Here is a 12,639-nt window from a genome sequence, read left to right as displayed (position 1 = left end):
TCAGTTTTATTTTGATAAACATGACACAATATAACATTGCGACTACATGAAAAGAGTGTTTACTATTATAAAAAAAACTGATTTGTGAGCTTTAGTGGAGCTAAAGGTGTGAAAAAAAACATGAAACACAAGTGATCGTTGTCATGCGGTGAATCCGGCCAATCGTGGAACAGCTGTGTCGTCATAAGAGCTCGTGCAGCCGCTCTTGAAAAGGGTTAGATCACACCTAACGATACCCCGATCACACCAAACGCGTTTTTCAGGTTCGAAAACGCGAGGTGCACAGCACTGCCCCATCACACAGAACGAGCAGTGCGCTGCGCTTTTTAAGTTGCTAGGCAACCACTGAAACAGCTGTCCTGTCAGTCAAGTAAACGTCAAAACAGCCTTTTATTAACTTTATTTACTTTCTGTTAACATTGTGGTAGTTACGGTTCGTGAAGTCGTTAAGCTCCGGGTAACCCGCGAGAGCACCACAAGTTTATCCTCCATCATCGCACTTTCCGGGCGTTCAAGCAACTGTAGCTTTCATCACTAAAACAGAAGGCCCGCCTCTCCATTCATTCGATTGGACAGTGGAAAAAAACACGATGACATCGGGCGCTTTTTCCGGTCGGAGTTGCTTTTTTTTTTTAACTGCAAAAACGCGAGGCGCAGCAGGCGCATAAACAGTGCGCAGAACGCTCGCTGCCATAGGAAACCAATTGAAAAAAGGCGCCTCTCACTGCAAAAAGCCGCGTCAGGTGTGATCGGGGCCTTAGGCTAGTCTCGAATCGCTATTGCGGTACTTTGATGGCATACGTCACAGTCACGTGACGTCGGCACTGTATCAAGTCGGACAAAATTTCTAACCGGCATGCACTGCTTCATGTCAGCCGCCGATCGGTCTGCGCAGAGCTGGATGAAGTCGAACAAGCCTAATGTTAAGTGCAGGAGACATCTTAATTTATAAAGTAACATGGTTACATAGATCTCATGATCAACCAAGCCAAGACCGATAAATGATCTAAAGACAGTGTTGGACAGCATGCTACAGGAAAGAAGAAAATGGAAAAAATAAAAATATATATATATTAAATTGAAAAACAATTTTTTTCAAAAAAAAAAAAAAAGTTTAACAATTTAAGTTCACATGCTGAATTACACAGTCTATATAAGTAAACCCATAAAAATGTATATCATAATATAAAAATGTTGTAAACATCATGATATGGGTAAATAGTTTACATCAAATTAGAGAACAATTGCTGTACTTTGGATTAACAAGAAGGATACAATTCAAAAGAAACATGACAATTGAAGTTCTTCATTCAATCCCTTTAGATACACACAGTCCCTATAATAAATCCACTTAGCTTCACTTTCACCACCTCTTCTTGAGCTAGACAGTCTCTGGATGCCACAATATCTCATGTCAGTAAGCTCGTGACCAGCATCTGCAAAATGTCTGGCCACAGGAGAATGGATATATATCCTTAGTTCTAGTTCAATTCTTTTATTGATAAAGCACATTTAAAAACAGTCTGAGGACTGACCAAAGTGCTGTACAAGTCAGATAAACACAACAGAAAACTAAGTAACACATAATAAATAAGACCATCAACATAATTTAAAAGCTAAAGGGGTAACACTTTAGAATAATGGTCCGTAGTTAACAAGTAACTATGCAGGAAGTAATAGGTAGTACTGCATTAACACCGAACTTAATACTATTAACTAATATGGAAGCAATATTAACTAAGCATTAAGTAATATCTAAATTAGTACAAAGGTAGTTCCTTGGTAGGTATTTGATTATTACTAAAGAAATGTATCCTCACTGAGAACTACTTGTGAACTAAGAAAGAATAACCAATTAATTACTAATTGTGGGTTGTTGTTTTTTTACTCTTAACATGGTCATAACATTTCAGAAGCTTGTGCCTCAAATGGGTTCTTAGTGGAAACCAGTTTATGAATATTATATTTCCCCAAATACATTAGCTACAGGCTGAGATTGTGACTACTACTCTTGCCAAAGGATGGACGCATGTTCTCTGTTTATTTCAAACTTAAACATAGAATAATACTAATAATGATAATTTGTTTAAAATTTTAAATAATTAGGAAGTGATGCTGACACTCATGATTGGATTAGTTCACTATTATGAGCTCTTGAGTGTCAGTTCAATATGTCTCAGACTCCAAAGACCTACCTTTATGTTACAGTAGCCGCCAGAGGAGGACTTCTCTTTAGGATATGAATATAAACATTGATGTTCTCTTGTCAAAAACAATTTGCATCCTTAATGAAGAAATTGGCTGCATTTATGTTGCGATAATCGTAAAACCACATCTTCCAGATTACAATGTTTGTTAGAATATTACTAGTATGTGTTAAATATAAAATTAAATAACTTGTATTACTTGTGAAAAACATGCTAACTCCTCACTAATTACTCAAGCGTTACCTTGTTATCCCGCATGAACTACTAGTGATGTGGCCCATTATTTTAAAGTGAAAAACATGATAACTCCTCACTAATTACTCAAGCGTTACCTTGTTATCCCGCATGAACTACTAGTGATGTGGCCCATTATTTTAAAGTGAAAAACATGATAACTCCTCACTAATTACTCAAGCGTTACCTTGTTATCCCGCATGAACTACTAGTGATGTGGCCCATTATTTTAAAGTGAAAAACATGCCAACTCCTCACTAATTACTCAAAATTAATGTTTTGACTCTATTGCATTCAATTGTCTTATCAATTAAATTTTCAGTCATATTTATTAATACAGTTTAACGTTACTCATAAATAATAACATTTCGCTCTGTTCATGCCTTCTGCTGCAAATTCGTTTCGGATGATTAGCCTATATGGTGTTAAACAAGAATACACTTTAAAACCTTAAAAATACCTTCTTTAATCGTTTAACCATTTTGTGTTTTATTTACTGTGAGACACAAAAGGTATTTTCTCCTATAGACCCATAATACACTAAAACACAACATAAGTTCACAAAATATATCAATTTTATTAGCTTGATGTAATTCAAATCTTTAGAATCCATACGTTGTTTGCAAGAAACAGATCCAAATTCAGCCCTTTATCCAGTGATCTTCATCTCCATTTCCGCTTCTCCCGAAACGTTACGACATGTTTTACGGCAGTGATATCAGACGCTTATTGGCTCTCGCATGCTTCATCACAGATTACGACATGCCGTGTTTAAATTGGTGTACTATATTTGAACTGGAGAACCGCACGCGCCTTCACAGAGCGAACAGCGAACCGAAACCGGATTAACATTTTCATGGATTAATAATTTATATTCTGCTCTGTAACGTTACCTCATACAATACTGCCAGAGAGGACTGCGACACATCGTCATGTGAACAACTTTTGGTACCGGTTTTGATATTTTCTCAATAAATAAATGATTGTGATTATACCTGTCTGTTGTTTTTCTTTATAATTCTAGCCTACGTAACTTAGTTTACAGAAATTGTTAGGGGTAGGGGTAGGATTAGTTTTACTATGTTTTAATGCTATATTGTTAATAAAACTGCCATTTCCCTACACATATCTGTCCATTAAGTTTTATCCTTTTAATTTTGTCAATAAAATGGGTATTTTTAGGTGTGGGAGTAGGGTTAAGAGATCTTACATTTATAATCTATAAAATGGTAAAAGGGAAATTATACAGATATCGTTATGATATGAAATATTAGTAAATAGTTTACATTTTTTAGCTGTAAAATCGTAATAATGTTACGTTTAAACGTTGCAGATACGTCCATATTAACGTTTCAGCATCGAAACGTACAAAAAAGTATGTTTTCTATCTTTGAGAAAATTACGTATTAATACCTACGTATTACAATGAGACCAGGCTGCACTAGTAGTTAACAAGGGATACCAAGGTAAGGCTTGAGTAATTAGTGAGGAGTTAGCATGTTTTTCACTTTAAAATAATGGGCCACATCACTAGTAGTTCCTGCGGGATAACAAGGTAACGCTTGAGTAATTAGTGAGGAGTTAGCATGTTTTTCACAAGTAATACAAGTTATTTAATTTTATATTTAACACATACTGTACAGGCACTAGTAATATTCTAACAAACATTGTAATCTGGAAGATGTGGTTTTACGATTATCGCAACATAAATGCAGCCAATTTCTTCATTAAGGATGCAAATTGTTTTTGACAAGAGAACATCAATGTTTATATTCATATCCTAAAGAGAAGTCCTCCTCTGGCGGCTACTGTAACATAAAGGTAGGTCTTTGGAGTCTGAGACATATTGAACTGACACTCAAGAGCTCATAATAGTGAACTAATCCAATCATGAGTGTCAGCATCACTTCCTAATTATTTAAAATTTTAAACAAATTATCATTATTAGTATTATTCTATGTTTAAGTTTGAAATAAACAGAGAACATGCGTCCATCCTTTGGCAAGAGTAGTAGTCACAATCTCAGCCTGTAGCTAATGTATTTGGGGAAATATAATATTCATAAACTGGTTTCCACTAAGAACCCATTTGAGGCACAAGCTTCTGAAATGTTATGACCATGTTAAGAGTAAAAAACCCCCCCACAATTGTTCACTTTTTAGACATGTTACTTTTGTGATTAGTAATTAATTGGTTATTCTTTCTTAGTTCACAAGTAGTTCTCAGTGAGGATACATTTCTTTAGTAATAATCAAATACCTACCAAGGAACTACCTTTGTACTAAATTAGATATTACTTACTGCTTAGTTAATATTGCTTCCATATTAGTTAATAGTATTAAGTTCGGTGTTAATGCAGTACTACCTATTACTTCCTGCATAGTTACTTGTTAACTACGGACCATTATTCTAAAGTGTTACCGCTAAAGGAAACAAATGGGTTTTCAAATCCTTATAGAACTCATGATGCAGATCTTTAATTGGCGGTTGGTCTTACCAATATATTGCAGACTGCACGGACATGTGATGAGATAAATAACAAAAGACGATGAGCAAGTGATAGTCTCTCTGATTTGATATGTTTTCTGAGTCGTGGTGCTCATAACATTTTAACATTCAGAAATATTTACTAAATACATAAAGGGCATAACAGTAAAAACACAGGGATTTGATAAATATAATTGAGTTGATATATCTGTACATGTTAAAGGGCAAGCTGATTATTGTGCTGATTATGCCTATGCTTCAGTTTCACCTTTCCTTTCAATAAACCTGTGGACAAGGACCCTGTCTTCAGAGTGTCAAGAGAAATGTTTCAGAGAAAAGAGAGTATTCTCTTCTAAACAATTAGATAAAGATCACTGTGAACTGTGTTTACAGTACCACATCCTGTAAAGATGACGTATGTTGCATTGTGTGTGTGTAGTTGAATGGGTTCTGGGGAACAGGAGCATTGTTGTGTGTACTGATAAAAATGAAGACAGTTAGGAATTAAATGTCTAGAAAGGTGGAAATTTGATCAAATGTACAATGAAAAAATGTGTGTGTTGGCAATGCCATTGATGCAAACAGGAAAAGTATTGATGCATGTAAAACCAAAAACTGATTTACCTTTATGCATTCTTTCCCTGGGAACCAAACCCATGACCTTGGCATTGCAAGTTACAGGAAAGCTGATGCAAGTAATGCAAAAATTAACAAACGCAGGAAATATTTTGACACAAGTAGAAGCATGTAGAGAATGTAGATATATTGTGCATCGTGGGGCCTTTTTGATCTCTCTCTCTCTGTGTGTGTGTGTGTGTGTGTGTGTGTGTGTGTGTGTGTGTGTGTGTGTGTGTGTGTGTGTGTGTGTGTGTGTGTGTGTGTGTGCAAGATCTTCTGGAGAGAGAGAGAGAGAGAGCAAGCAGCAAGCGGAAGCCAGCCACATACCACAACCCTCAGAAGAAGACACTTCATTATCTTAGAGATAGCCCATACAGTATATTGAACAAAGACAGGATACGCCTTAAAATGTAATGAAACTTCCATTAGCTGGCATAGAGTGGTGTATTTATCTTTTGCCTCTGCAAGAAATAATAAATTGAGAATGAGGACTGCCCTCAAAACTCTGAATAGTATTGTCCCAGTCTGTTTATTGCTGGAGAGTAAGAATCATTTTGGGGTATCATGAGATAACTGTCTGAAAAAGATAGATTTGTATTTGATATTCCGACAGACTTTACAAAGTCAGTCAAGGTTGCCGACCAGTCGCAAAATAGTGGGTTGTGAGAGTGCGTGAGCAGGCATTACTGCAGTCATTACTGTCCTCAGGGCGGAGAGCCAGTTCTGGTGTATTGATCGGAAGTAGGCTTGATTATTATCTGAACCGTAGGGCTAGGGGGTACGGAAGTGATCAGCGTAGACCCTGAGATAATGTAATCAAAGACAAGTACATTATACTCCTACCTGACTCCTCCTGAATCTATAAAGGTATATAAAAGAGGCTATAAAAGGCTATAAAAGAGGGCTTGATGTTATGGAAGAGTTTACAAGAGTTGGCAAGTTATATACAGACCAAGAACAGAAACAAAACCAAACTCACTAATATGCTAATAGCACGAGCACAAAACCACGCTGCATTTTCACACGCCCAGAACAACGTCACACAAACCCATCACATTCTTTAGTGAGTGAGTTGCTGGTCATCCTCATGCTCTCTCTCTCTCCCCTCTGCTCTCCCATCAGCCTTTATCTAATCTTTGATTCAAACCATCGATGTAAACTTAGGGAACCGGCTTTGATTTGATTTGCTTACAGATGTGAGGTAATCGGAGTTGGTTCACTCTGAGCACTGAGAGGAAGGATTTATAACAGCTGAAGACAACATGCACGGAAACGCTTTCGATCTATCACTCTATGGACTGTTTTTGACTTATCTCAAATGCTCCAGCATAGCAGGCAAGTGAAATATTTATACTTTTGTGTATGTTAGATATGCCAGCAGATATATATACGCTCACTCACTCTTTTTCTATTATTTGTGCAGGTTTTAAGATTATTGGCCATGATTCAACAGTCATGAAAGGAGGGAATACCACTTTGTTTTGTCATCTGACTGAGACAGAGGAGACTTTAACTCATATCATCTGGCAGAAACAGACAAGAGGAAACCCTGAACAGCACAGCTTCTTTATCATCTACAAAGATGGGAAAACTGAACACACAAAGGATTTACAGGACAAGGTCAAATTTATTGGGAACTTTAAAGAGAAGAATGGATCGATTCAGCTGCTGGGAATGTCGCTCCAGGATGACGGGATCTACACTTGCATCTTCAACACATTTCCTATTGGAAAAATTGTGACAAACATCAGTGTCACAGTACATGGTAAGACTGCAAATGTTATTCTCTCACTTTGGGTTTCAAGTTCAAACAAAACTGACAAATCTGTCATTTATTAACCCATGTAGTGTAACTGTGTAACTCTCTTTCTTTCACAAAATACACTATTTTCATGCAATTACAATGATTGGGGACTGAAGCTTTCAAGCTTCAAAACCAGGACACAAAAGCATAATTGTCATAGTGATATATTCCAAATCCCGTACAGTTTTAGGAAAACATGAAGGGGGAGTAACATGACGACAGGATCTATCTATCTATCTATCTATCTATCTATCTATCTATCTATCTATCTATCTATCTATCTATCTATCTATCTATCTATCTATCTATCTGTCGTTCTGTGTATTCTCTTTTCCCTACAATTACTATAAAGTTCCTCATGTAAATCTACCATATGGTTTTACAAGATTTGTAATATCGCAAATGAGTCATATAAATCACTGCTATTATATTTTAATGGTGTTTTTGTGTTCTTTTTTGAAGCTTGGAAGTACGGATATTTTTATTTTTGCAAAGGTCCCATTAGGGGCTCCGTATGAAAGCTTCAGTCTGCAAAAAAATAAAATAAAGGATTTTCAGTTTTGGATGAACTACTGAATGTAATTCATGTTTCATGAGTATATTTCCTCTCACAAACATGGTGTGTGTAGAGCAAAACTCGTAAAAATGTGAAATGGCAGTGTTTGTAAGTTAGTTATGCACAATATCTGGGCCATATCAATTATTGGCTAATTTTGATGACTCATGGTTCACAATTCATTTATTGTCCTTTTTCTTTTAAAATGTAGTTCCTCCTGCGGGGAAAGTAACGGGAAGCACACACGTTTCTGATCATTACGACGTTACTTTGGCATCATGTGTAGCCTCGAATGCCCGTCCTGCAGCAGAAGTGTTGTGGAGATTAGGAGCTCTGAATGACTCTCTGAGAACAGAAACCAGCAGCACACAGCACTCAGACGGCACCGTCACTGTTGTGACCAACATACTGGGAGAACCATCTAAACATCTAAACCAGAAGACGATCCAGTGTGTGGTCAAACACAGCACACTGACAAAGCAGCTTGAACTCGACTATGTGATAAATGTCCACTGTAAGTAACACTGTATACACAGTAAAAGTCAAGCTAGCGTACAAATTAATATAACAGTCAGGGGCATCACTAGGAGGTCTGGGCCCCTGTTTATCATGTTTGTTTGCTGGTGGAGCTGGAATGCAGGGGAATTTTTTACTCCTATAAAAACATTAATCACAGTTTTTGGCCTAACTAATGATTATACTTGGACAGAAGTGTAACTGGGTCAGTACAAGGTCAGGCTGTCCTCCTGTAACTAAGAATACCTAAAATTCAACACCACATGAACAATGTTTATGGTAAGCCAATATTATTATTATTTTCATATTTTTTAATTCTCTTAGATCCTCCAGAAGTGGTGAAGATAATCCCTGATGATCCAACAGAGGCTGAAGTATACAACTGTCTAGTGGATTGTAACCCAACACCGACTAGCTACATCTGGATCAGGTAATGAAGTCCTTAGTTCTTTGATTTCTACACTTTTCAGACACATTCAGGCTCTGTCCACACTAGTGCATTTTCATTTTAACACTGCGTTTTTAAAATGAAAACAATCCTCGTTCATTCTGGTGTTTCCACTGCGTTTCAGAAAAGATCTCCATCCACACACATGACCGAAAACGCATGTCATTCATGCTCACATGCTCAATGCCAAAGCTGACGTAATAATAAATAAATAAATACATAAATAAATATACGAAGAAATGTAAAAAATAAAAATAAAAAAACATAAATAAAACCATAACTAAATATACAAAGAAATGTAAAAAAGTATTTATACTTTTATTTCCTTATTTATGTATAATTGTATTTTTACCACATTTATTTATTTTTTAATGTATTTATTTATTTATGCATTTATTTATTGAAGAGTAGCTAGGAATCCACCATGCCTTAAAATTAGTCCATATGAAGTGCGCAGACAAAAAAAATAAGAGAGGCACTTCAAAAGAGTCCGCACACTCCACAAAAGAGGAAGGATGTCAAAAAGCGAGATAAAATCAAGTGCCTTTACTGAGAAAAAAGGCAAACGTTTCGGTCACATGCGACCTTTCTCAATGGCAAAGGTTGCATGTGACCGAAACGTTTGCCTTTGTTGTTTACTTTTGTTGTTTACTAGGTATTTTTGTAAGATTTAAAACCCAAGCATCGATGTTTTACCACAGGTTTACAATAATAAGTGATACATTGATCATAATGAACTAATTTGTGTCAAGATTGCACATTAGTCACACATAAATAAAGTGATATTTACAGTTATTTCACAAAAGAAGGAGGACGCACTTACTTAAGTTGTGTCTGATTCTGTTTATTTGTAGTCACAGGACAGTATTCACATCACATTTAGAAAGAGTGATCATTTCTACAAATTTTCATCCAAGACGAAATCACACTCCCCCATCTCGTCTCTCTCTCATGCTGAGATCACCTGATTTCACCCAAAAATCTATATGGTTTAAAGTGAACAATTATCATACAACACTATACATGTCTGGTCTCATTTGAAATGTCTCAGTGCGACTGGTACAAAGAAGTCAAACATGAGGTAATACAGTTTTTAAGAGTTCAGAGATGTCTTGCTTTCAGAGGAGGTTGGGTCTTCCATGCAAATGGCATCCTGCCATCAAAAGGTGTAAACTCCGGTGGAGACAGTGATTCATGCAAATTCCCATCGTTAGCACATGGGAAAGAAGTTTCTGTCTCGGTCTGAGTACTTAAAGAAATGCCACAAGAGGCTCAGGGTGATTTTGTAGTTCAAATCAGCCCGTAATGCTGGACGTCTTCAGACATTCAGCATTATATATTTTTCTAATGTCAGGTTTGCGTCTTTTCTCTTTATTCCAGAGCATTTGAAGTTTTGTATTTATTAACTTTGAACTGATTATGTAATTGGCATGATACATTAACCTGACCATTAATAAATTGTTATATTTGGATTTATTCTGACTTTGAAATTATTAACTTTAGTAGATTACGTTGTATCCATTGTTTCCACAAATCTGCGTCCAGGCTTAAGTACATACTAGATCCCAGTCTAGATGGAGCGTGAGGCACATCCAGTGGGATTCTAGATTCCTGACTCACTGCTTGACCTGCAGTCGCATTACTATAGGGGGCTAGATAAGAATACTATTGAGGTGATAGCAAGCATTGGAGCGGCATTATCTTAATGTACTAGCCATAACCTCTGGTTATTGTTTTGGGCTTTAACTAAGTTGTTCTATAGGCGACTGTATAAAATACTTATTTGCAGCTGTATCATACAAATAAATAGTATACATTGTGATTTCTGGATTTTTTTTTTTTAGATTATGTCTCTCACAGTGGACATGCACCTACGATGACAATTTCAGACCCCTCCATGATTTCCAAGTGGGAGAACTTGCAAAATAGCAGGGTGTTCAAATACTTATTTTCCTCACTGTATATATATATATATATATATATATATATATACACATTATATATATATATATATATATATATATATATATATATATATATATATATATATATACACATTATATATATATATATATATATATATATATATATATATATATATATATATATATATATATATATACACATACATATATATTATATGCTTTAATTAAATGTTAAAACATGCACTCGCGAAATGCATGTTCTCTTCAACATAATTAGTGTATATATATACAGTACAGGCCAAAAGTTTGGAAACATTACTATTTTTAATGTTTTTTTTAATGCTCATCAAGCCTGCATTTATTTGATCAAAATGTAATATTGTGATATATTATTACAATTTAAAATAATTGGTTTTAAATGTATTATACTTTAAATTATCATTTATTTCTGTGATGCAAAGCTGAATTTTCAGCATTATTACTCCAGTCTTCAGTGTCACATGTGACATCCAGTCTATCACATGATCCTTTAGAAATCATTCTAATATTCTGATTTATTATGAGTGTTGGAAACAGTTCTGCTGCCTAATATATTTGATGAATAAAAGGTTAAAAAGAACTGCATTTATTCAAAAAAAAAAAATTCTAATAATATAAATCTTCTGAACAGGGGCGGATCTAGAAAAATATTTATGGTGTGGCGAGGGGGGTGCAGGAATTAGGGGTGCTCGTTGCTGCCAACTGGGGTGATCCGCCCCTGCTTCTTTACTTCAATTTAACACATCCTTGCTAAATAAAAAAATTCGATTTATTTCAAAAAAAGAAAGAAAAAAAATTACTGACCCCAAATTACTGACCAGTGTATATTGTTGTTACAAAAGATTTATATTTTTAAAATATTTGCTTCTTTTTTTTTATTCTTTTTTAAAAAAAATTTTTTTACGTTTTATTCATAAAAGTATCCTAAAAAAGTATCACAGGTTATGAAAAAATATTAAGCAGCAGAACTGTTTCCAACTTTGATAATGAATCATCATATTAGAATGATTTCTAAAGGATCATGTGATAGACTGGAGTAATGATCCTGAAAATTCAGCTTTGCATCACAGAAATAAATGATAATTTAAAGTATAATAAATTGAAAACCAATTATTTTAAATTGTAATAATATATCACAATATTACATTTTGTTTCTGTATTTTTGATCAAATAAATGCAGGCTTGATGAGCAGAAGAAACTTCTTTCAAAAACATTCTCTCTGTCCTAGCATGTATCCCATATTTGTATAGGGTTAAAAACCTTTTTTGTTAAAAGAAAAAAAAATTTGTATATGTTTAAAAAATGTTGGCCTGTATATATATATATATATATATATATATATATGCTATGTATATATTATATGCTTTAATTAAATGTTAAAACAGTGTTAAAATCACTGCTTAAAATCACTGCTTTATTGAAATGTTACACTAATTAAGTTGTTTACAGAAGAGAACATGCATTTCGCAAGTTTTATTTGCACATTTAAAAACTTAGATGCCTTATTTCAACTAGCTAGTTTGTATGTTGGCAAACTATCATGGAGTTAAAGCGTTCTTTCGAGCTATGAACCGCGTACATGTGACGTCATATGGGGCGGAGCAATGCGAATCTCCAAACTCCATCTGAGTCCGTTTCGTCTGATGCCTTTTGGTCTGAGTCTGTTTCGTCCGATGCCTTTATGTCTGATGCCTTTTAGTCTGATGCCTTTTTGTCTGATGCCTTTTAGTCTGAGTCCGTTTTGTCTGATGCCTTTTAGTCTGAGTCTGTTTCGTCTGATGCCTTTTTGTCTGATGCCTTTTAG

General features: G+C 35.2%; 1 protein-coding gene across 16 annotated transcripts in view; it reads left to right on the top strand.

Moving 5' to 3' along the window:
• The window catches only part of LOC311088960 (nectin-3-like protein), a 120,825-nt gene that overhangs the window by 89,357 nt on the left and 18,829 nt on the right, over positions 1-12,639 (top strand). For 11 of the 16 annotated variants that reach the window (XR_014607593.1, XR_014607594.1, XR_014607595.1 and 8 more), the window contains exons 2-5: positions 6,741-6,881; positions 6,970-7,311; positions 8,118-8,420; positions 8,747-8,852. Coding sequence is in view for 8 of the 16 variants with exons in the window: in XM_084123372.1 (XP_083979498.1) it covers positions 6,809-6,881; positions 6,970-7,311; positions 8,118-8,420; positions 8,747-8,852 (824 nt within the window). In the remaining 8 variants the exon portion in view is untranslated. Of the gene's footprint in view, positions 1-6,302; positions 6,882-6,969; positions 7,312-8,117; positions 8,421-8,746; positions 8,853-10,714; positions 10,828-12,639 lie in introns of those variants that run through there. The other 5 variants (XM_084123373.1, XM_084123374.1, XM_084123360.1 and 2 more) reach the window with 4 other exon arrangements.

The sequence above is a fragment of the Abramis brama genome (assembly GCF_963993115.1).
Source record: "Abramis brama genome assembly, chromosome: 8".
In the NCBI taxonomy this organism is placed as follows: domain Eukaryota; kingdom Metazoa; phylum Chordata; class Actinopteri; order Cypriniformes; family Leuciscidae; genus Abramis; species Abramis brama.
This window is presented reverse-complemented; position numbering and strand designations above follow the sequence as displayed.